Source organism: Schistocerca nitens, chromosome 1, assembly GCF_023898315.1.
Source record: "Schistocerca nitens isolate TAMUIC-IGC-003100 chromosome 1, iqSchNite1.1, whole genome shotgun sequence".
In the NCBI taxonomy this organism is placed as follows: Eukaryota; Metazoa; Arthropoda; class Insecta; order Orthoptera; family Acrididae; genus Schistocerca; species Schistocerca nitens.
Window position 1 is genome coordinate 594,686,735 of NC_064614.1, and position 26,370 is coordinate 594,713,104.

Genomic DNA, 26,370 nt, shown 5'->3' on the forward strand with positions numbered 1-26,370 from the left:
AGTTCAGTCATAAGTTTTCAGTCAACTTTAATACTGTCCAATCTGTTCATCTTTCAACTGATATGAGCAGTTGTTGGAGCCACAGACTTTCTGGCATTTCACAGACTGAGGCTGAAAGTGGAAGTAACTGATGTACTTGAAGTAATTGTGGCAACACTATGCCAGACAGTACCTGGAGTCAAAGAGGGACAAAGATAAATAAATACTTTTTATCAGTACTGTATGTGCAGAGTCACATAAAGTTCAACTGATTTGTAAGCGGTGTGATAATGTGCCCCCCCCCCCCCCCTCCCCACTGCTTACTTTCTCTCTCAGATAATGTGGAGTTAATTGACTGAGGGAAAGAAGAGGAAAAGAAATTCAAAGTGGGCAGTGGCAATAAAGGCCTTTTCTGTGACTGTAAAGTTAGTGTATGATTGTGTTCCATCTGGTAATTAATGTATAGTGGTATGTTAATTACTATAGTTTGTGTATTCTGAGGAGCATTCAGGGCTGACTTAAAATTCATTAAAACTGATAAAGTATCAAACTGATTTATATCAAAATATTCGGAGCTTTTTGGTTAGGTGGGCAAAACAACAAAAGTGGTGTTGTGCAATGGAGATTATTATATGCAGGAAAATTTGATTGTATGAACAATCTGAGAGGGATTACAAAACAAAATACTGGTCATTAGAAACTCTGAAACACTTAAGACTACAAATACACTGGCTGACAAAAATGTGAAGGACCCAGAAAACATGGCTCGATGTCAGTTTAACTTCAAACATGTTCACACTATCAGCGAGTATGTAAATGATTACAATTGCAGCTGTCTGTGAAGAGTACAGCAGCCACCAGAGTGCATTAATAATGTCTGTGTTTAGCACTGTTACCAGGTCTGGCAGGAGGGGGGGGGGGGGGGTTGTTTGGGGGAAAGAGACCAAACTGCGAGGTCATCGGTCTCATCGGATTAGGGAGGGATGGGGAAGGAAGTCGGCCGTGCCCTTTCAGAGGAACCATCCCGGCATTTGCCTGGAGCGATTTAGGTCTGGCAGGGATTGTAAGGGATGTGAACAGCATCCGATGTTGACTGACAACTGTGAGATTAGATGTCGCATGTTCATGTGAGACAGTGTTATCAGAATCTCACTGAGTTGGAAAAAGGGCCTCTGACAGATGTGATTTAATAATTTGTATCCACCACCTTTTACTCATATGAATAATCGAAATTCTTCTATGCAATACATGGTGTTGTCAAGGAGAAACTTTTTCTGTTTGTTTTCAAATTTTACTTTGCTGCCTGTCAGACATTTTATATTACTGGGCATGGCATCAAAAATTTTAGTTGCAGCACTGCACTCCTCTTTTTGTGTTAAAGACAACATTAATGTGGAGTAATGAATGTCATTTTCCCTCCCGGTATTGTAATGATGTAAATTGTTGTTCCTTTTGAACAACAATTCAGGAACGTATAAATATACTGTAAATCAGTGTTCTGAATGTCCAAGTCCTTAAACAGGTGTCTACAAGATGATCACAGGTGAGCACCACATATTATTCTTACACCACATTCCTCACCGATAAGCCCTTTCTATCTTAAAGATGAGTTACCCAGAACATTATTCCATACATTATTGAATGAAAATATGCAAAATACGCTAACTTATTGACTTGTCTCTTCCCACGATTTTCAATTATTCTAAGTGCAAATCTGACTGAACTAAGTTGCTTTAGGAGCTCGCAGAACTGAATATGTTTTGTTTATTTAAAACTGAGACTGAGGCTATGTGTAGAAAATCAGTCAATGATGCTTTTAAGAACACTGTTTACTGTTTCTTCTGTTTTTGTATGTATGCTTGGATTGATTGTAATATTAGTGTCATCTGCAAAAAGAACTAATTCTGCTTGTTGTACATTAGACAGAAGATCAATTACATGTATAAGGACCAATAGAGGACCTAATATTGAGCCTTGGGGAATCCCATACACGATTTCTCTACGGTCAAAATATTGTCCCTTAACTACATTGGCTGAATTACTAAGTACAATTTTGTGCATTCTTTTGGTTAGATATGACATTATCTATTGTTTGGCTATACAAGGGTAAGTCAATTATTATCTGCAATTTAGTTATATTTTGGTTTATTTTGCTGGTACTGTCGTTTTACGTTGATGATGCATGTTTTGTTTATTTGTTGTTATATCTTTGCAATTCTCAAGCTGCTAGGTTAGTTTCATTGTCGCTTCCGTGCTGTTAATCATGGCTGCTTTGCTTTCTATTTGCACCAAGGAACAGCAATGTTCAGTGATCCGTTTTTTGTGGTCGGAAGGCATATCAGAGTCCAAAATTCATCGAAGACTTTCAGTACAGTACGGGAACAGTGTTTTGCCACAATGGAGTGTCTACAAATGGATTGAAAAATTCTGAAATGGTCACACAAGTGTTATGCATGATGAAGGAGCCAGACGACCATTTACCACCACAAATAAAGAAACCATTGAGCATTCACATGAAATGATTCTCTTAGACAGACAATTAATTATTGACGAAGTGGCACATCATCTGCAAATTATTCACAGTTCTGCCTACAAGATCATCCACAACAGACTTGGGTTTCATAAAGTTTGTGCAAGATGGGTCCCAAAACACAGTTGGATAAACAAACACGCTTGGACATCTACAAAAAACAGTTGGATCGCTATGGTAATGAAGGGGACAACTTCATAGACATGATCATTGCTAGTGACAAAACATTGATCCATCATTACAAGTCGGAGAGTAAATGGCAGAGTATGGAATGGAAACATCCAAATTCGCCATGCAAGAACAAGTTCAAGACCCAACCGTCTGCAGGAAAACTGATGCTTACAGTTTTTTGAGGTGCAGAAGGTCCAGTACTGGAACATTATGGAAAAAGGGGCACAACAATAAACAGGGTACATTGCAGTGAGATGCTTACTGCCAGGCTAAAGCCTGTAATTTGAAGCAAATGCCGAGGATTGCTGTCAAAAGGTGTTGTGTTGTTGCACGACAATGCCACTCTGCATACTGCTGCCCACACTGCTGAAATGCTCCAGAAATTCAAAGTTGAAGTACTGAATCATCATCCATATAGTCTCGATCTTGCCCCTTCTGACTATCACTTGTTTGGTCCACCTAACCAGGCATTAAGGGGCCGTTCATTTGCCTCGGATGAAGCAGTTAAAGAAGGGGTGCATTTCTGGCTCACAGCTCAACTGAGAACCTTCTTTTATGAGAGCATCAGGAAGCTTGTACAACGATGGACCAAGTGCGTTGAAATGCAAGGAGAGTACGTCGAAAAATGATGTACTTGTAAGTTTCCTATTTGATTACAATAAAATTTTATAACTATTTTGCAGATAATAACTGACTTACTCTCGTACATTAAGTTTTAATGAAAGTTTTGATGGAAGAAGAGAAGTTTGTATAGGGGGTTGGAGAGTGGAGTGTATAAGATTTGCAGATGACATGGTTGTGATGGCAGAGTGGGTAAGAGAGATGGAACAAATGTTAGATGATCGAAACACAAAATTAGAAGAACACAGAATGAAAATTAACAAGAAGAAAATGAAAAGTATGATAATTGGAGGAAAGGGGAGAAAATGCCGTATGAAAATAGGGGGAGAGGAAATAAAGCAAGTGAATAACTTCAATTACTTGGTAAGTGTAATAATGGACGATATGTATTGCTCAACAGAAATTAGGAAAAGAATTGCAATGAGAAAAGAAGGATTCAAGAGGAAACAGAAATTACTTTGTGGACCACTAAACAAAGATCTGAGGAAAAGACTTGCCAAATGTTACATCTGGAGCATTGCACTGTACGGTGCGGAGACCTGGACATGAGGAAGGAAGATGAAAGAAGACTGGAGGCACTAGAGATGCGGATATGGAGAAGAATGGAAAAAGTGAAATGGGAAGACCAAGTAAGGAATGAAGAAGTATTAAGAAGAGTTGGAGAAGGAAGAAACACACTGAAAGTCATCAGAAAGAGAAAATGGAACTGGATTGGACATAGTTTGAGGAGGAGCTGTTTACTGAATTAAGGACTAGAAGGAATGGTGGAGGGAAAAAGGGGAAGAGGAAAAAGAAGACATCAAATGCTGGACAATATCAAAGGAGACAAATATTCAGAAATGAAAAGACTGGCTACGGTCAGACAAAACTGGCAGAGGCTTAACCCATGACAAGACCTGCCGTAAGGCAGAATATCATACTACTACTATAAATTCAGTCCCACTAAACTTTATTTTTCTAGAAGAATAGTATCATTCAGAAAGTCAAATACCTTAGAGAGGTCACAGAAAATACCCAACTGGTGCTATTTTATTATTTAATATTTGTAAAATTGAGTGAGTGAACAAGTAAATGGCATTCTTAGTAGAGCAGTTGTTCAGAAATACAAACTGTGATTATCTGAGAATATTATTGTTGCACAAGTGAGATACAATTATACACTCCTGGAAATGGAAAAAAGAACACATTGACACCGGTGTGTCAGACCCACCATACTTGCTCCGGACACTGCGAGAGGGCTGTACAAGCAATGATCACACGCACGGCACAGCGGACACACCAGGACCCGCGGTGTTGGCCGTCGAATGGCGCTAGCTGCGCAGCATTTGTGCACCGCCACCGTCAGTGTCAGCCAGTTTGCCGTGGCATACGGAGCTCCATCGCAGTCTTTAACACTGGTAGCATGCCGCGACAGCGTGGACGTGAACCGTATGTGCAGTTGACGGACTTTGAGCGAGGGCGTATAGTGGGCATGCGGGAGGCCGGGTGGACGTACCGCCGAATTGCTCAACACGTGGGGCGTGAGGTCTCCACAGTACATCGATGTTGTCGCCAGTGGTCGGCGGAAGGTGCACGTGCCCGTCGACCTGGGACCGGACCGCAGCGACGCACGGATGCACGCCAAGACCGTAGGATCCTACGCAGTGCCGTAGGGGACCGCACCGCCACTTCCCAGCAAATTAGGGACACTGTTGCTCCTGGGGTATCGGCGAGGACCATTCGCAACCGTCTCCATGAAGCTGGGCTACAGTCCCGCACACCGTTAGGCCGTCTTCTGCTCACGCCCCAACATCGTGGAGCCTGCCTCCAGTGGTGTCGCGACAGGCGTGAATGGAGGGACGAATGGAGACTTGTCGTCTTCAGCGATGAGAGTCGCTTCTGCCTTGGTGCCAATGATGGTCGTATGTGTGTTTGGCGCCGTGCAGGTGAGCGCCACAATCAGGACTGCATACGACCGAGGCACACAGGGCCAACACCCGGCATCATGGTGTGGGGAGCGATCTCCTACACTGGCCGTACACCACTGGTGATCGTCGAGGGGACACTGAATAGTGCACGGTACATCCAAACCGTCATCGAACCCATCGTTCTACCATTCCTAGACCGGCAAGGGAACTTGCTGTTCCAACAGGACAACGCACGTCCGCATGTATCCCGTGCCACCCAACGTGCTCTAGAAGGTGTAAGTCAACTACCCTGGCCAGCAAGATCTCCGGATCTGTCCCCCATTGAGCATGTTTGGGACTGGATGAAGCGTCGTCTCACGCGGTCTGCACGTCCAGCACGAACGCTGGTCCAACTGAGGCGCCAGGTGGAAATGGCATGGCAAGCCGTTCCACAGGACTACATCCAGCATCTCTACGATCGTCTCCATGGGAGAGTAGCAGCCTGCATTGCTGCGAAAGGTGGATATACACTGTACTAGTGCCGACATTGTGCATGCTCTGTTGCCTGTGTCTATGTGCCTGTGGTTCTGTCAGTGTGATCATGTGATGTATCTGACCCCAGGAATGTGTCAATAAAGTTTCCCCTTCCTGGGACAATGAATTCACGGTGTTCTTATTTCAATTTCCAGGAGTGTAGAAGAAATAACTTTCTCAACTATTTTGGAAAATGATGTCGCAGTGAAACAGGTTGCTGGTTATTGACATCTGTCCTATCACCTTTCTTAAATATAGGTTTGACAACAGTATAAGTATCTCTGGAAAAATGCCTTGAGTTAGTGATGCATTATAAATTTTAGATGAGACAGAATTTATTATATGGGAACAGATCTTTAGTACTCTATTGGAAATGCCACCAAAACCAGATGAGTACTTATTTTTGGGAAAATGTGTAACTTTCTTAATTTCAGAAGAAGATGTTGGTGACACATTCATACAACTGAATTTTATGCAGCCTACGTTTTCAATATACTGTTGTGCTTTTTCTCTTGAACTATTTGTCCCTATAATTTCCTCTATATTTAAGAAATGATTATTAAATATATTTGCTACACGTGGCTCATCATTTATAGCCCATTAATTCTCTTCAATAGTGATGTTATCCTGTTCTGTGGCTGGTTGTTCTGTCTCTTGTTCCTTACATTCCATATGGCCTTAAGTGTATAGTCAGAACTACTGACTTCTGACATTATGTGCACTTTCCTTGATTTTTAACAAATTTTATTAGTAAATTTGAGCAGTTTTTGTAGCGTGCAACTACTGCAGGATCACTACTTGTTCTGCCCACAGATACATTTCTCTTTTCCTTTCACAAGATACTTTAATCCCTCTAGTGATCCATAGTTTTTACATGGCTTTTCTGTGTCCTTACTGATTAGCTTATGTGGAAAGCTATTTTCACATAATGATATGAATTTATCATGGAATACATTAAATTTTATGTTAGCATTTGGTTCATTATAAATTTCATCCCAGGTAATATCCTGTGGTGTAAAAACATTTGTCCTGGAGTCATTAATTATTCTAACTGATTTCACCTGTAGAGTATCCATACTGTAAGGCACTATGTTATTTATCCTAACAAACAGAACATCATGATCAGAGAGAGCATTTATTATACTGGGTAAACAGTTATTTTCCTGCTTTGAGCATCACCACAGAAAAAATTATCAGCTGGCCTCCTACTGTCTTTACCTACCCATATTGGAAGGTTAATCACTGAGATCAAACTGCAGGGTTCAAATAAGGTTTCCAGATCATTTCTTTTATCAGAATCCTTTAGGAAATCCACACTGAAATCACCACAGATTATTAACTGCTTGCTGCTGCCTGACAAATAACATAGTAAAGACTCCATAAACAGTTCAAAATATCCCAATGGGTATCTATATATTCCCAAATGAAATCTTCACTCTGCATCAGAGTGTGCGCTGATATGAAACTTCCAGGCAGATTAAAACTGTGTGCTGGATCGAAACTCAAACTCAGGACCTTTGTCTTTCGTGGGCAAGTGCTCTACCAATTGAGCTACTCATGCCCCATCCTCACAGCTTTAATTCCACCAGTACCGTGTCTCCTACCTTCCAAACTTCACAGAAACTCTCCTGCGAACCTTGCAGAACTAGCACTCGTAAAAGAAAGGATACTGCGGAGACATGGCTTTGCCACAGCCTGGGGGATGTTTCCAGAATGAAATCTTCACTCTGCACCAAAGTGTGCAGAACCTTCCAATTGTATCCACTATTCCCTCCCCTTCCCCACCCACTTCAGATTTCTGCTTCCGTTCAACATGACAGTTGCATCCTGTCTGAACTGCTGGAGATAGTGATCAGGTGTGTGTAAGGTGTGCTCACTTGTGTGAATGAATGAGTGTGTTTCCTTTTCTGAAGAAGGCTTCAGCCAAAAGCTAAATGTGTAACAGTTTTTTTGTTTGCCTGTCAGCAACTCAGTGTATCATCATTAAGGTAATTAGCAATCTATCTCTTTCCTTGCATAGTAGTTATTAATGATTAAATATGCTTACTTTAATAAAATAAAATACCACCACTTTTCTGTGATGTCACATAAAATCACTTCTTCTAGATTAACCAACATTTTAAAAAGAAAATAACAACCTGAGAACCCAACCATGATTCAAATGTAGTAGTGTGTTTACATGCCACAAAAACTGATTGCAGCAGCTGAAAACTAGCAAACAAAACTGCCTTTCCAGAATCACTGTTGTAGTATTCACATAACCAACCAGAAACTGTATAGGGATATCAGTTTACAAACAAATGGATTTGGGAGCCCCTTATAACAAATCTGTACCAAAGGGACCATCCGCCCCCGGTAGCTGAGTGGTCAGCTCAACAGACTGTCAATCCTAAGGGCCCGGGTTCGATTCCCGTCTGGGTCGGAGATTTTCTCCGCTCAGGGACTGGGTGTTGTGTTGTCCTAATCATCATCATTTCATCCCCATTGACGTGCAAGTCGCCAAAGTGGTGTCAAATCAAAAGACTTGCACCAGGTGAGCGGTCTACCTGATGGGAGGCCCTCATCACACGCCATTATTATTATACCAAAGGGACCCATTCAATAGTAAATTACAATACAGACTCTGATTAATGAAATCTATGACACCATTTATTTTTCAGCTATGTTTTTTTCTGAAAACTGCAAACCCGAGGTTCAAAAAGGTAGCCTCTGGGAGTACCAAATTGTCAGGGAACATTTATTTGAAATTTCATTCCTTTTCATATTTTCTATAGTAGTTTGGAAATCCATTTCAAGACTATTAATTATCCTTAAAATTCCAATTGTTTCTTTCATCAGTAACTGGCATATATTTCCACATTTTGCACTATTTGGTCAAAGAAATTTCATCCTAAAATTAGGTTCAAAAATAAATAATTATTTTATTTGTATGAATTTTGTTACATCCTGAATATTTTTTGTTAGTAAATGCTAACCCAGGCTTGCAGTGAAAATATATCACTATTGCTCATAATCAAAGATTTGTTTGTAACAACTAAAACAATCAATTTTTGATAAAATAATTTAATTGGATAGATAAAAAAATCTACGCATCAAGCGGCGACAGAATACACACATAAAAGAAGGTTATAAGTAGGCAAGCTTTTGGAGCTAGTGGCTCCTTTTTCAGGCAGAAGGGTTGAAGAGGGAGGAAGAGGGATGAATTCCCAGAATCTTTCCATTTTTCTAGACCTCTCCAGCCCTTTCCTTTCATACCTCTTCCTTCCCCTTCAACCCTTCTTCTTGGAGAAGGAGCCACTGGCTCTGAAAGCCTGCCTAATTATAACCTTCTTTTATGTGTATTTCTGCCACCACTTGGTGAGTAGATACTTTATCTATCCAATTAAATGTCTTTGTTTGGTTTTTCAGGAGTATGTCCAAGGAGTTTTGGAGAGAGGACAGTCATATTGAGTCAAGTCTTGAACTCACTTTCATGTAGGTTGGAGTCGAAGTTTACTTGTTGGACTGATCACTGTGAACACTGTGTGTAATGTTAATGTCAATATTTTTATAATTCTACAAGTATGAAAAATAATGCAATCTCAACACTTATAAAATCAGTGACTATTTAAAATCAACTCTCTTTAGCAAATTTCTAAAAATTTAAAACATGAAGTTAATTGTTGGAAAAGTTGGACTTGTCAATAAACTACCGTGTTTTTTCAACTGCATATTAACATCTTCTCAAAAATTCTACAATCCTCGACCTCCATCATACTGAAATACATATTCTGATGATGAGCTGAGCAATATATTCTTCTAATAATCAAGATGAGTATTAAAATTGTTTATGTCTAAATCAACAACCATTACAGGAATTTCTATTCTATAGTGCCATTCACCATAACATGCTGTTATACATTTACATCTCAGATAGTTCTGACAAAGGGACATTAAAATTTTTATTATCAGTACATTATTTTAAAATTTTCTTATTAATTGGGCAGTGGGGTGGTCTATTAGTCCCTGTAAACACAGTGATAATATATAAATCATAAAGCAAACAGCTTTGCTAATGAAACAAGACCAAACATTTATAGACTAATAACCACAGCTACATAATTAAAGAATGTGTGAATGAAATTTTCACTCTGCCAGAAAGTTTCAAACGCATGATTGTTAACAGCAAACATCTTTCACAAGTGTTGAACAAAACCAATATTTATATATAAGTAAAATTGTGACACCTGAAAACATTGCTGGCAAATTAACGTATACACACCACTGTATTCTAGAGATCTCTAAGACAGACACTTCTGAAGAGGCACATGGGCCCAATACTAGTGAAATGGCAATAAAATGAAAGAATAAAAAGTACACTGTTATCAAAATCAAGTCTTTGTATATATATATATATATATATATATATATATATATATATATATATATATATGTGTGTGTGTGTGTGTGTGTGTGTGTGTGTGTGTGTGACTTTATCTTTCTATCTTCCTTTTTTTACTTTCTTTCTTCTTCTTATTCTACCAAGGCTTCAAATCATTGGGATTTACATCTGTCATTAACCACTTCTTGCACCTCATGCAATGTTTGTTAATGTGAAAAATGATGAACTGCACAATTCAAAGTCCACATAAGGCTACAGATATCTCTGTAACTGGCTGGGTAAGTCTTTTCAAACATCAGAAGGCAATGGCATATCCCACCAATAGGTCCATGCCTAGTGAAGCAATGTGGTGTTAAAACCAACCTTTAAGCTGTGGACAGCTTTATTTTTTACTAATGTAGCTACTTCTCATGGTGGCCAAATTTTGTGAAAGGTTACCACACCTTTAAATCCCTTAAAAACTCCTTGAAATATTTTGACACATGGCAGTTTCTGATATGAGCAGTGCCAGCCCGAGAAAATTTCTCCACACAAGTGACTTTCCCTTCTCCCCCCACTCCCCCTTCCCCTACCTCCCTTTTCCATCACACACAATCAACAATGTCAGTTTTCACTTCTGTGATACACATTGCATACAAATCTTGCAATTTGGCACCCCAGCTAGCTTGGCATCGCAAGCAGCCGCCATTAACCTATGGTACCTCCCTCAGCTTGGCACCCCAAGTGCTGGCTTGTGTCCTAAATTAGCCCTGGATATGCAGGAGACACCGAAATACTGAATGCAATCTTGCATCTGAAGGTGGACCAACAAAAATTCCAAACTAAATTTTCTGCATTATTTAGGTAGAGGATAATCCTAAAGGAAAATAATACCGGCCTCAAAGATTTCTTGTCACTGCTTTCTCTAAGGTGGAGTGTGCCAAAAAAAAACATTTTTTGTGAAAAAAACATAATGACATTATTTTGTGGACTGCTATTTGTAGACAATAGTTACATATGAAATTCATGTTTCATCATCTGAAACAAAACGAAAAGCAAAAAAAGCCTGTCCCACCCCTCCTTCTGTACAAAGGAAGTTTATATGTCAACTTAATAATTTGTGAGTGTCCACATCTTCACTATATCACTGCCTCTTTTTTTCCTTAGGTTACTTTAGGAGATTCAAGTGCTTCATACAAATTGTGACAAATTTCTGCAGTGTTATTGCCTCCTGCATTGATAGCTGCTTATCATTGTATCTGGGCTCCTTAATTTTCACATATACCGTAACACCTAATTAAATATCAAGGAACTACAGAAAACTGATGATAATATGGAATTTACTGCTCCAACAAAGCAGCCTGAAGAACCACTGGGCACTGTAATAATTTACCTCTTACATTGACTGCATTTTGGTCATTAAGTTGTTTGTGTTTTCATGCAATAACATCATCTACATCCATGTCTACATATATACTCCACAAGACACTGCATAGTGCATGGCGGAGGGTACCTTGTACCACCACTGGTCCTTTCGTTTTATGTTCCACTCAAAAACAGATTGATTATCTATATGCCTCTGTATGAGCTCTGATCTCTCTTATCTTATCTTCATGGCTCTTATGTGAAATGTTCAATGGCAGCAGTAGAATCATTCTTCAGTCAGGTTCAAATGCCAGATCTCTAAATTTTCTCAATAGTGTTCCTCAAAAAGAACATTGCCTTCCTTTCAGGGATTCCAATTTGAGTTCTCAATTCATCTCCATTCCATATGTGTCATTTGAGCCTACCCATAAGAAATCTATCAACCTACCTCTGAATTTCTTCAATTTCTTCCTTTAATCGAACCTGGTGCAGATCCTAACCACTTACACAGTACTCCAGAGTGGGTCACACCAATTTCCTGTGTATGTGGTCTCCTTTCCTAAAATTCTCCCAGTAAATCAAAGTTGACCATTCGCCTTCCCTACTACAATCCTTATTTGCTTGTTCCATTTCATATTACTTTGCAATGTTACACCTAGCTATTTAACAAAAGCTAACTGTGTCATGGAAAACACTGCTAATGCCATATTCTAACATGATAAGTTGTTTTTCCTATTCATATGCGTTAACTTACACTATTTTACATTTAGAGTTAGCTCCCTGTATCACACAACTATAAATTTTAACTAATTTGAAATCAGAGTTTACAAGGGTGGATGAAAAAGTAGGGTAACAAAATCTCTTCTTGAAAAAGTTTAGTAAGGAAATCAAAGAAATGCACAAAGCTACTATGGCAACAGTAAATATTATTTTTTCACATAGTCACTATGACTATTGAAGCAACTGTTTCATCAGTAAACCATTCTATGTTACGACCGGCAAGGAAAAAAATCATGGTTTTGGTCTAGGAACCAGTTAACAACAGCCTTCTGGCATTGTTTCAGCAGTGATAACTGGCCAGGTGCTTCTTTAATGGTCTGAGGGTGTGAAAATCATCTGGTGTGAAATCTGGGCTGTATAAGGGTGTTCCAGTACAGTCCACTGATCATGCTGGATCAGAACATGAATAACTAAGGTTGTATGAGGTGGGGATCTGTTGAGCAACAGCACGGTGCATACTGAATGCAAACTTTCAAATCATCTCCTACAACTGTTCCAGCCTCACACGGTAAGTGGCAATATTCCTGTTCTGGGAATGGGGGAGGAAAGAAATCAGCAGCGCATCCTGCATGTCTCGAAAGACTGTGCCCTTATCTTTCTTCTGTGATACTACCTTTATGACCTTCTTTTAATGAGTAGTGGGGTGTCTCCATGATACTGATGCATGTCATAATGATGCACCCACATTTTGTCCCCAGTGATGATACAATGCATATAACTGAACACCCTCTATCCACATTAAGTTATAAAGAGACAACCCCATACACTTTGCTACATTCTCATTTGAGAGTTGCCATGGAAGCCAACATGAACACATGTTTCGGTAGTCCAATGTGTTGTTCACAAAGTACACTACACTGTCAAGGAAGTTGTTCAGTACATGTACAATTTGCTTCACATGAATATGACAGTAAGTTTTAATCAATGCTTGAACACATATTCTCATATAAGGTGGACTTTCTTGGTCACCCTAACCTTTACTAGTCTTGAACACCTGTTCTGACTTTATCAAGTTCCTGACACCAAAATCAAACCTGTTTTCATGACATTACACCTGCTCCATGAACTTCTACCAGCTGCAGATGAATTGCAGCTGTAGAAGTTTCCTTTAAATGCAAAAAAACTTATTACACTTCACACACTGTCTACTGAGCATCCATCCATCCATCCACACCTCTAGCTTGACACTGTGTTTCACCAATAGTGTTTGATAGTTTTGATTATTTCTTCTATCCAGACATCGAATTTATATCAAAATGGGTATTTATACAATTGTGATAGCTTGTTATCTTACTTTTTGAACCATCTTCAAAAATAAAAGATAGGCTTCAGTTAAATGAGCTCTTTGAAGTTTAAAAATGATACTTTTATTCAGCATCAACTAAAGTCCCGATGTCCTTTCTGAGTAAATGTCATGAGTTCCTAGTTGCAAATTAACTTGTACTTATGCACTTTATGTTTAATTAAACTTGACATTGTTAATTTTATAGAATCTAAAACAGCCTATTTTGATGTTAATGCCTATTTCAGCTTTAAAAGCCTAAAACGTGCCTATTTCTTTAATTTAACATAAAAGTCTCGCATATTCGAAAGATTAGAATTGCTTACAACAATCAAGAACTGTAGGTCGGAGGACTGAAAGTGATATTTAAAAATATATATATCACAGAATCCTGGCTAACTGCATGTTTCCACAAATAAAGGTATTCATATGTCTTGATCTGACCACAGACTGTAACGGTTGAACGGTTCCAGGCTGTAGGGTCTTCTAGTTGCAGTGCATCAATAGTTCAACAGAAGAGAATACCAAAAACACCTAGTTCAAAGCTTAGTTGTATAAGACAGTGAGTGCCAGATTTTGTGCTCATGGGACAGATGGAAAAATTGTATTCTGCCGAGCATGCAACAATGAAGCTAGTTGTTATGCTTTTATACTTCTTAGTTTTCCTGCCATTATGGAACTGAAAATTTCCTCTTGCATATTTTGAAACCAATGCATTTGTGAAACACATTTTGCAAATACTGCTTAAAATAATACTAAGAGACACTGGAAATCAATTGTTCACTTTTATTATAATTTTTAAGTTTATGAGTACAAATTTGATACAAAGGAAAAGTTGTTTGTTGTTGTTGTTGTTGTTGTTGTTGTTGTTGTCTTCAGTCCTGAGACTGGTTTGATGCAGCTCTCCACTCTACTCTATCCTGTCCAAGCTTCTTCATCTCCCAGTACCTACTGCAACCTACATCCTTTTGGATCTGTTTAGTGTATTCATCTCTTGGTCTCCCTCTACGATTTTTACCCTCCACACTGCCCTCCAATACTAAATTGGTGATCCCTTGATGCCTCAGAACGTGTCCTACTAACCAATCCCTTCTTCTAGTCAAGTTGCGCCACAAATTTCTCTTCTCCCACACTCTATTTAATACATCCTCATTAGTTATGTGATCTACCCATCTAATCTTCAGCATTCTTCTGTAGCACCACATTTCGAAAGCTTCTGTTCTCTTCTTGTCAAAACTATTTATTGTTCATGTTTCACTTCCATACATGGCTACACTCCATACAAATACTTTCAGAAATGACTTCCTGACACTTAAATCTATACTCGATGTTAACAAATTTCTCTTCTTCAAAAACACTTTCCTTGCCATTGCCAGTCTACAGTTTATATCCTCTCTACTTCGACCATCATCAGTTATTTTGCTCCCCAAATAGCAAAACTCCTTTACTACTTTAAGTGTCTCATTTCCTAATCTAATTCCCTCAGCATCACCCGACTTAATTTGACTACATTCCATTATCCCCATTTTGCTTTTGTTGATGTTCATCTTATATCCTCCCTTCAAGACACTATCCATTCCGTTCAACTGCTCTTCCAAGTCCTTTGCTGTTTCTGACAGAATTACAATGTCATCGGCGAACTTCAAAGTTTTTATTTCTTCTCCATGGATTTTAATACCTACTCTGAATTTTTCTTTTGTTTCCTTTACTGCTTGCTCAATATACAGATTGAATAACATTGGGGAGAGGCTACAACCCTGTCTCACTCCTTCCCTTTCATGCCCCTCAACTCTTATAACTGCCATCTGGTTTCTGTACAATTTGTAAATAGTCTTTCGCTCCCTGTATTTTACCCCTGCCACCTTCAGAATTTGAATGAGAGTATTCCAATCAACATTGTCAAAAGCTTTCTCTAAGTCTACAAATGCTAGAAACATAGGTTTTGCCTTTCCTTAATCTATCTTCTAAGATAAGTCATAGGGTCAGTATTGCCTCACATGTTCCAATATTTCTACGGAATCCAAATTGATCTTCCCCAAGGTCGGCTTCTACCAGGATTTCCACTTGTCTGTAAAGAATTCATGTCAGTATTTTGCAGCCGTGGCTTATTAAACTGATAGTTCGGTAATTTTCACATCTGTCAACACCTGCTTTCTTTGGGATTGGAATTATTATATTCTTCTTGAAGTCTGAGGGTATTTTGCCTGTCTCATACATTTTGCTCACCAAAAGTAAGGAATGTAAAAATGTTGTATCTATAGAAAAAAGCATGAATGTTTTTAAAAGGATTCACTAAGCTTTGATTTTCTTAAAAGTTTTGAGTTATAACAAAAATTTTTCAGTGACTAGATACTTGGGAAACTAAAATTGATAAACTGTATTGTATGTTTTTTTTTAAATTTTTATTTTTATTTTGTGAAAATTAAGTACCAGCCTCCCTTAACATTACCAAATACTTCTTATGCTCACTTCTATATGGCATCTTGTTTCTTTCTTGCATTAAGTTTTGAGTGGTGAAAAGCTCCACTTAACTAAGCCTAACATTAGGCAAATGTTGAATGAAAATCAATCTTGAAGCAAACACTTTTAAAATAGACAGCTGATGAATTCACCAAAAAGAACCGTTTCTGCAGTGGCTTTGTCATGATATTGTGGCACCAAAAACTCCTTTTCAAAAACTTGAAGGTCCTATTTTCAAAGATTTCCTGAGAAGTACTACCATCAGTTTGTTGCTGCAGAGTCAACATTGCATAAAACTTAGGTGATTTCAGTATTCACTGACCCACTGCATAGAATCCAAGGTGATATTGGGGAATCTTGCACATGGATTTCTGTTGATGGAACTACTGACAGTCTTGACCAGTACATTGAAAATTTGATTGTTGGCAAGTTGGGCCCAGATGTGGCATCAAGGACTTATTTTGATTTATTCAAAACAACTCCCAAATGAGCTGAAGGTGCTATAGCCTCATGGCGTGAATGAAATCACGGTGCCTCTGGCCTTCACAGATGCCATTGCACATATGGCTGCAGTGTTTCAACTGTTTCAAGTAGACTATCCTTTTATGCTGCATGTAACTTGTTTAGCACATGGTACCAACCGTAAAGCAGAGCAAGTAAGGTTAAAATTCCCCAAAGTAAATAAATTAATCTCTACATAAAGAAAGTTTTTGTTAAGGCACCATCAAAGATACACACATTCAAAGAACAACTTCCAGATGTCCCCTTGCCACCTGAACTTCTTGTCACATCCTCGGGCACGTGGTTAGTGGCAATGGAATACTACAGTAATCATCTCCCAGCAATCCAGAAGGTAACTGAAAATCTATCGGAGAATGATAACTCTGTAATTTAAGCAAAGCAATTTCTCAAAGTTCCCTTAATCCAATAGGGCTTGACATAATTAGAGCCAACTACACTGAGGTCATACCCTGCATAGAAGTTGCATTAAACGGGTCAAAATTTCAATGTACTGTGCAGCATTCAATGTCGTTCCCTCAGATAGAAATTTCTTGTGGATAATGCCTTGACTATCGCGAAAGGTGATGAGCATTGTTTTGATGCAGGATTTTTTGGCTCTGACCTTTTTCCAACAAGGCGATGTCAGAGAATGCAATTCCATGCTTTCAGGGTCATACTGGAGACACCAGGTTTCATCCTCAGTGACAATATGGTTCAAGAAATTGTGTGTTGCATCCACTGTTTCCACAAAATCCTTTGGAGCCCCTAAACGTGCCTGCTTTTGACCATCAGTCAAGTGATGTGGCACAAGACTACAACACATTTTCCTCTTCCCTAACTTCTGGGTAAGGATTTGGACTGGCGTTTATCTGGTAATTTGTCGCACGGAGTCACGGTTCATCTGCAGTTCATCCGCTATCATGCGCACAGTTACTCGACGGCCGTTTGTGATTAATGTCCTCACTTTCTCAATGTTTTCATCACTGACGGCAATTGCCAGTCATCTTCTGCGAGGATTGTCAGAAACACTTTCCCGGCCTCCTTGAGAATGGGTGAACCACTTATACACACACTTCATGGATAGTGCTTGATCCCCATGAACACATACCAGCATTGCATGCGTTTCTTCCAGTGTCTTGCCACGCTTAAAACAAAACTTTAAATTGATCCTTTGTTTGTTCACTGTCCTGTTTTTAGTTCAGAACCAACGCACTAAACAAGCACTTTGTCCAACAGGTCTAACATGGAACACTCATGATGCTCAACTGAACTATGGTGGGGGGCAGGTTGTCAACAGCAGCAACTAAATAGGTGCAACATTATGAATCTCCAGTGTTGCCTGACTGACCATTCTGACTTCATTCACCAAAATTTATTGTCAGAGGTTGTATATTTACTGGAGGAAGTAAAAAAGAAAGTTAATGAAGCACCAGATGAAGTGGAAGCCTCATGCAAAAATGCAAAAGGTTTAGCAGAAGAACACCAATCTGAAGGACTTCAGCACAGCAGCATGCATACTTAATGGAAAATCTAGCTCCCCTGACTGCAGCATTCCTGCCCACCATGAGCCAAAAGAGAAGGTTTCTGATTCAGTTTTCAGCAGTGGTACCAAACATCAAACCAATTAGCCAGCAATTCAAGTAAAAGTAATACAGTGCTTTTTATGAGAAGTGAAACTGATTGTTTGAGAAGGTGTTATACACATAAAAAGCAGTATGGCTACAACCTAATTATAAAATGGAGGAAAATGCTACATCCAAATAATAAGACCTAGAACTGTTAATGTTAATTATTATTTTCAGTTGGTTTGTACAAGAATTGGTTACATAAAACAAAACATATTTTAATGAATAACAGAATTACTTACTGTCACAATTTCTAACATTTCTTGTCTGGAAATGTACCCATTTCCATCCAAATCATACATACTGAATGCCCATTTTAGTTTTTGCTCAAGTTTTCCTCGAGACGTGACAGAAAGTGCACATAAAAATTCTCTGAAGTCTATAGTCCCATCTCCATTCGCATCAAATGTTCTAAATACATGTTCTGCAAACTGTAACAGACAATTCTCAAGTAATTTACAAATTTCAAAGAGAAAATAGAAAACAGTACACATTCCGGTAATGACAATTTTTCTGTTTGATTAGGAAACTCTCATTTGGTTTTTATTTTCTTTAGTCTCACTTGAATATTATCGTTCTTCTTCAGACAGCCACACTAGCAAACTGCAACTAAGGAGTACAGTGTAAGCAAAACAGAGTGCAGCAACATAAAATATGGAGCTCTTGAAGTGACCTACTCTGCCCACACCTATTTTTAATACAAATGAACTCCAAATGACTTAACGTCCACACAACAATATTTTTGTTGATAACACAAGTATACTAATATACCATCCAGATTAAAACACTCAAGACTAAGTCCATATAATGCAAAATATGGCTACAACTGATTCAGAGCAAAATTTTAAGTAAACCCACAAAGACTCTCTGTACACAGCTGCAAAGAAGCAAAAACAATCTGCTGGTAGCACAAGTAGGCATTAATGTTCATACTCTAAGCAAAAAACTTTGTGTAAAAGTTCTTGACATCTAGCTGGGTAACAAAGGCACAAAAAAATTGAGTCAACACACAGATAAATTCATCAAAAATCTCAGACTGAGAAACAGATAGTTAGTTATTTCTATATTCTGTGGATCATTATTGTGCCTCTTGATATGATGAGGAACAAATCAGTTTTACAGTTCCAGTACATTTCCTGAGTGAGAATTTGCGTGATTTTTTTAACGTTGATTTTCCACGTGCATACAGTGAAGCAGATATGATTTCGTTGTGTGTTTGAAGTTAATTTTATTCTTGATTAAATTCTTTACATCACTGGGTAGGCAATCAAAGAATTTTGCACCTGAGTATGTCACCATTTTCTGTAGGGATGGGACAATGATTGGTTTTAACAGCTGTTTCCCCAGCGGACTGCTTTTCATTCAGTCTGATTTTTCAGTTGAATGAAAGGACTGAATGAAACTAGTCTCTGTGACCATGCTACATGAATGTTTTCATATGCTCCCCAGGTCCAAGTCATTTCATTTCATGAGAGACAACTGACTGACACAAGTCCTGACAGTTATATCAGTTACAAGAATGTTTTCACTCCAGCGCCAAATTTGAGTGACTTCACTTAACTTACATAATTTGCAGCCTTTTTGGTTATACACGAAACATGATTAGAGTTGCAAACTTTTGTGAGACAAATAACATTTTTTTTATTTCAATGGAAGGTGAATAAAAAGTATATTTCTAAAAAAGAAATATTTTCGATGTTTATGTATTTATTTACTTAAATATGAATTTTTCATGCTGCTCGCATTACGTATGGACTTTTGATTAGGTTTAAAACATTTACAACTGGTGTTACATTATAAATATACGTTTAAATAAATTAACAATTACTTTTTTAAATTTGCTAAAGCTATGTCTCTGTCTTCCTACTGTGACATGAACAGAAACCATATATGATACATTTTTTTTAATTGTCTGGCATCTTAATCATTTGCTTCTTATGCCTACACTGCCAACTGTTGGATTTATACCAAGCAGGTCCCTAATATACATCTAGGGCTGCATCTCATATTAACTAATATTTTATTGAAATGTTGCAAAATTACTAATTAAAGCTGACATTTCTGGGGCTATTTTAATATCTTCATTAGAATAAAAGGAATAGTAGGACAGGCCATTTTGTTTGGAAATGTTAGCACCTGGCTAACTAAAAGCAACTATAATAAAGTAAATGAAAGCTACATGTAGTTAATATGAAAACGAAGAACTCAGAAATATTTTCTTCAGTCTGCACCTATTGAGTACTCCTTCAGGGTACACCCGCAGATGATGTAGTAAAACGACAGCATGAAAGGAATGGAGTTCACAATGGACTAAACAAAGTCAGTGTGACCCTTCCCACTATGCAGTAGATACATGAACTTGAGCCTCTGGTATACTGCCCAGAATTTTCATACTGGAATGAGTTTGATGAAGGTTAATGAGAATAACTATGGGTGTAAGTTACTCACACAATAGCAAATGTCCAATAACTGCCCAAGTAGGTACTTACAGTCTAGTTAGAAACTTAAAATTTTAAAGAATGGCCAGTATATAAATCAGCTGATCAAAGTTGGATATTTTTTGTTTTTGTTTTTCTTGTGCTGCACTGTCTCAAAAAACAGCAGTAGTTATGGCACATTCCGAATAAGTCTCTTCAAAACACTGCTTTGCAAGTGAGCAAAGTACTTAAACATCACCACAAGATATTTTTCACATAGACCCTGATCCATATTAAGTGCACAGATTTAATATGAAGCATGATAGCAAGTGTCATAGTGCTATATGTAGATGTCCCACACTACACAAGATGTACATGAATATAGTGTGTGCATAATGATTCTTGCTTTTAAAAAGCAATTAGCTAGAAGCAAGTCACAAAAGTTTTGAACAAAAGCAACCAAAGTTCTTTTCAGATTCAAGAAACCATTTTCAGATGGCTGCTACAGGTTTCTTTGTAGTGGCCTTGTACTGCAATGCATATTTCATATACAGGGTGAAACACCTAAAATGTGCAACACATATATTGTGGAAATAGAAAGTGCTATGGATGTGCTGTTTTCACAGAATGGATTGGTAGACAAGGGCTCGTATTGTTAGCCAGTCAACAGACCGTAATAATACTTACAAAGTGTATTTTTGGGCAAATATACACTTTTTTTTACAGGGAACAATGCCTATTGACATTAAAAAACTAATAGTAGGGTAAATTACAATGTCAGTTGTGTTTGTTGCAAGATGCTAGAGCAATTTATTTATGAGACTTCATATTCTGAAAAGTTCCCACACTGTCACTTGTATGATACCAATGGCAGCACACACTAAAGAACTATACAAGTTCGCACACTACTCATTTGGATTCTGACCAGCAATGAGAAAATTGACCATCACAGGTTGTGTTCAAAATGATCTCCGGTAGCAACAATACATGCTTCCAGTCTGATATGGAATGACTGTTGTACAAGTGCCAGCATTTCAGCAGAGATGTCTGAGCAGGCTGCAGTAACATGTTATTGCACAACATTGGGTGTAGCTGGTAAGCCCTTGTAGAAAGCATTTTTCAGCTTTCCTCACAGAAAAATGTCTACAGGTGTCAAATCTGGGGAATGGGGCAGCCAAGGCACAGGTCCCCTGAGTTCAATTCAGTGATCTGGAAACAATTCGTGACGTCATGTCATGTACTTTGTGCACTATGGGTTGGACAGCCATCACATTGGTACCACAGATTCTTGCTACTCGGCAAGGGAACACCTCCTAGCATCTGTGGAAAATGGTCTGTTAGAAGGCTGCAATAGCTGTGCACTTTCAGTGTTCTGTCTATGGGAAACAGGCATCTGAGCTGACGGTTTGCTATCCTACACTGCACATTTACACTCCATGGACACAGATGATCCACCTGACAAAGCTGACAGGGATTGTCAACAAACCAATAGTGCATTTTTCAGTGGTTTAGATGGCCATAATTGATAAATGTGAATTCATACTAAATAAGATATGTAACACATCAAGAGTATCTTATCTTAATGTCCATGTATAAAGTTAACATGATTCTCACAATCTTCATGGAGAGAGATGTGACAGGGAGGGAACTGATGCCAATGGAGAATGCATAAGACAGTTGCAAGACTCATGCTACTTCCTCAAGTGACTGTGTGGGAGCTAACATGTGGTTCAATTGCAATGACAGCAAGAACATTAATTTCTACCTCTTACCTTCTGTTGCATTGTCTATGTGTTACACTACCACTTTCACATAACTGTTTGAAGAGGGTGATAAAAAGAATGTGGAGATGGTTGATGTCTACTGGGATATCTTGCTGCATACACCATACACGAATGAACTGCATTGTTGCTACATTCTCCATACAACATGAGCAAGGTAAATCCCATCATCCGCTCACGACCTTCTTCTTGGACTGTCACACACTATCTGACTAGCAAGTCACAATGCACTCACAGAACACACAAGCACACTGTAAGCAAACATAACAACATTTACCTACGCAGGTTGAATGGCACAAACAAGTGTCAGAGCGTGGAAACTTTTCAAAATACAATCTCTCAAAAATGACTCGCACTAGAATACTGCAACAAACACCATTGACATTCTGCTTTTAGTTATTTAATGTCATTAGGCTTTGTTCTCTTTAAAAAGTGTATGTTTGCACAAAAATATATTTTCTATGTATTATTTCAATCTGTTTATTGGCTAACAATACAAGCTCCTGACTACCAATCCACTCTGTGGAAACTACATATCAACAGCACTTTCCACTTCTGCAACATATGTGGTGAAAGTTTTAGGTGATTCTCCCTGCGTAGTTATTAACAGCTGTACCACACACATACATTTGAAAAGTGTCAATTACATAATGATAGAAAAATGTATTTTCAGAAAGAGCAAAGATTAAATATTTTATTGTATAGCTCCAAGAGTGCACACTACAAAAGTAAATAAAGGTGTGAACTGGAAGTGTATTGTGTAGAATTCTCATTTTCAATATTATAGGTGTCTAGTTCTATAACTAACTGAACAAACAGTAACAGAGACCATGTATCTCTCTCTCTCTCTCTCTCTCTCTCTCTCTCTCTCTCTCTCTCTCTCTTTTGCCTTCATTCAATGGTCGGGAATGCTCTGCTCCTTCACAGGATTTTTGAGAGAGAGAGAGAGAGAGAGAGAGAGGGGGGGGGGGGGGGGAGTACATTAAAAATAACTTTAAAATGTATGAATTAACAGGTCTTTACAGAGAGACTTTGCATTGTTTCAGATAAAACATACAAACCTTTGATGCATCCCCATATGGGAAAAAGTTCCCATATATCTTCTTAAACTCTTCAACACTTAAGTGTCCACTTGGACAGTCTTTCAGGAAGCCTTTGTACCATTCCTGAATTTCCGCATCTGGCACAAAAATACAAATTTTAACATAAAAATGTTATGTGAAAAAAAACTCAACTAACAACAAAACATATTGAGACACTATTTGATTATTTCCCACATTCAACAATTATTTTTCGGAATGTGGATATCTCACAGGTTTAGAGACATGGGTCACAAGGATGCAATACGGATCTCAGAAGACAGCAAACACAGGTAAGAGAGGAATATAAGAAAATGCAATGGCAATTAATATTAATGCAAGGACAAAATATGCAGAAGAGAAGAACGCAAATGCTAAAAGAAATAGTGAGATGAAGTCAACTGAGAATGATGCAAAAGTGAAAATTCACAGCAAGAATTTGACACAATTATAACATCATTATGATTTTTATATGGGTGTTTATTAACCCTGTCAGACTTGAATTTTTTCCGAAGGAAGAAAATTTTTGCTTTATGCTGTAATGCCCTTATGTGATTTTTTAAGGACTTTAGATGCAAGGTTTATATGTAAATATGTGCCTGTTTTCAAAATATATTTTTTACACTTGGCTCCCTTTTCATGGACTAAAATACTAATTTTAAAATATTCAATGTAGTAATAAATAAACTGGTCAGTCAATAATTACCATTCAATATAACAATAACAATAATATTCATTTATATAGTGGAATATAGTTAACCAATCACTTCAATACATTCTGGTGGTCAAAAGCTGCTGTGTACTGCTACAATAACTATTTCATGTTTTTAATGTGAATCCCAACAGTTGGCAGCATTTGTACATGATAAAAAGATTGTACATTCACACATGTGTAGATGAGGTTTCCACTGGGGCAAATGCTGGTTGCAAATTTTCTTTTATCTCATCTATCATTGCAAATCTTTGTCCTTTCAATGGGATTTTCAACTAAGAGCCCATAAAATTTAATGTACAGAATTGTAGCCAGTGGGTATGAAAGGGTTAATGTAGAAAGTACACTAATTGTATTGTGCTTCACACAAGTGTCCTCTGAGGTGCCTTGATGGGCAACAATAATTTGGCTTCTTCCATAAATAGCTCCATCTTTTCAGATTTGGCTTGTGTGCTGGAAAAAACTCAATAGCAATATTTTCACAACAGATTTTGCACAAAACATGGTAAAAAGTGTTCAGGAAAGCAGGAGCTCAATAGATTACAATATTGCACAGATTGAATGCAAAGCAAATACTGTCTTATGTAAAACAAATAAAATAAATGCTGAGTTGGTGTTGAAGGGAACAATACTCTTAGTCAAAAGAGATAGAAAAAAGGCACACTGAAATCAAACACAAAAGAAGAGCCATAGCAGGCAATATAAAGATGAAAGGGAAGTGTAGTAGCTGGAGACAGTAGCACGTGTACAGACATGACAGATATGAAGAAAATTACAGGTGCAAGAGGCATTAGTTAACGGCCAACACATGAAGTTCAAAACTAATAAAAAAGACAGGGTTAATACAAAAGTGATGAGATGATAAGACTATTTATGTTGCAAGACAAAAAAATAGTTCAATTGAATTCAAACTGATTGGTGAAATTCTTGTCGGAAAATAGAATAATTTTTGCAGGCTATGGTGTGTGTGTGTGTGTGTGTGTGTGTGTGTGTGTGTGTGTGTGTTGTGTGTGTGTGTGTGTGTGTGTGTGTGTGTGTGTGTTCTTAGAATATGTGAATCTTTTTATAAGGTATAACATTGTAAAAAGGAAGGAAGACCATTGCCATAAAGGCCAACTGAAAAGCTCAAAAGAGGATTTTCAAAACAGTAAAGAAAAGACACTTTTTGAGACACCTTTTGTTTTTAAAAAAAAGGAAAAACTGTGCGTCTAAAATTTTCTGTAATTATTTAAACACTCAAATTTATACAATGTCCACTCAAGTCTCTGGTTCATGTTTTAGCATGTTTTAATCAGCTAATTCCTAGCACTGAGAAGTGCAGTTACTTCTGCTCCAAAAACCCTACTTTTCTTAACACTTGTATCAATATGATAAAGATAATTTTGAAAGACATATGATGCACTCCCTAAATAATACTATCATGCCTTCACAGCCTATGACACAAGGTCCTCATTCAGTGGATGAGTGACCAGTTTCTCACCATCTCTTGCCCTGTACCTTTTCCCAACATAGTCCTTTCATTCAGCGCTCATGACAGGAAATTTATTTCTCTCACTGGTCCATTTTAAAACACCAAGCAATGATTTGTCTGTGGCTGGTGTTTGTTAATACCACGTAATGTTCCGGCTAGTGTTGAGCTTCTTTGTGAAACAATGAGTACCAATCTATCAATCGACATGAATGACCATGAACTATATGCTATTTGGTATGCAGACATATCAGTATCCACAATATTTATGTCATTAATTACATTTCCTACCTCATATGAGTTCTGTTCAAAAAAATTCCAGAATTTTGACCACAAAATTTTTCTACGCTTACCTTTTACTTATTGCACATGTCTTCCCATGAAATACTCTCCTCCACAATTGATATACGTCTCCCAACCTCATTTCCCATTCCGGAAGTAGTCTTTGTATGCCTCTTGCTAGATAGTGTTAAGTTCTGGTTGTGAATTTTCTTTTATCTCATCTATCGCTGCAAATCTTCATCCCTTCAAGGGTATTTTCAACTATGGAGATAAAAAAAAAAAAAGTCTGCTGGGCCCAGGTCTGGAGAATACGGAGGATGAGGCAGCACAGTGATTTCGTTTTTTGTGCAATAGTCATGCACCAAAAGGAACGAATGTGTGGGTGCGTTATCATGATGCAAGAGCCATGACTGTCTCACCACCTTTCTGGCAGTTTCCTTCTCACATTTCTCATAGGCGTTGCAACACTCCTGATAGTACCATCGATTAACAGTTTGTCCCTGTGGCACAAATCCATAATGAACCAATCCTTCACAG

The 26,370-nt window shown here is 38.1% G+C and overlaps 1 protein-coding gene across 1 annotated transcript in view; it reads right to left on the reverse strand.

The window, feature by feature from the left end:
• Nucleotides 1-26,370, reverse strand: part of LOC126256207 (neurocalcin homolog) — a 44,949-nt gene that overhangs the window by 14,466 nt on the left and 4,113 nt on the right. The window contains exons 2-3 of the mRNA XM_049955463.1: nucleotides 23,354-23,472; nucleotides 18,337-18,525 (exon numbers count right to left, since the gene is read on the reverse strand). Coding sequence (XP_049811420.1) covers nucleotides 18,337-18,525; nucleotides 23,354-23,472 — 308 coding nt within the window. The remainder of the gene's footprint in view (nucleotides 1-18,336; nucleotides 18,526-23,353; nucleotides 23,473-26,370) is intronic.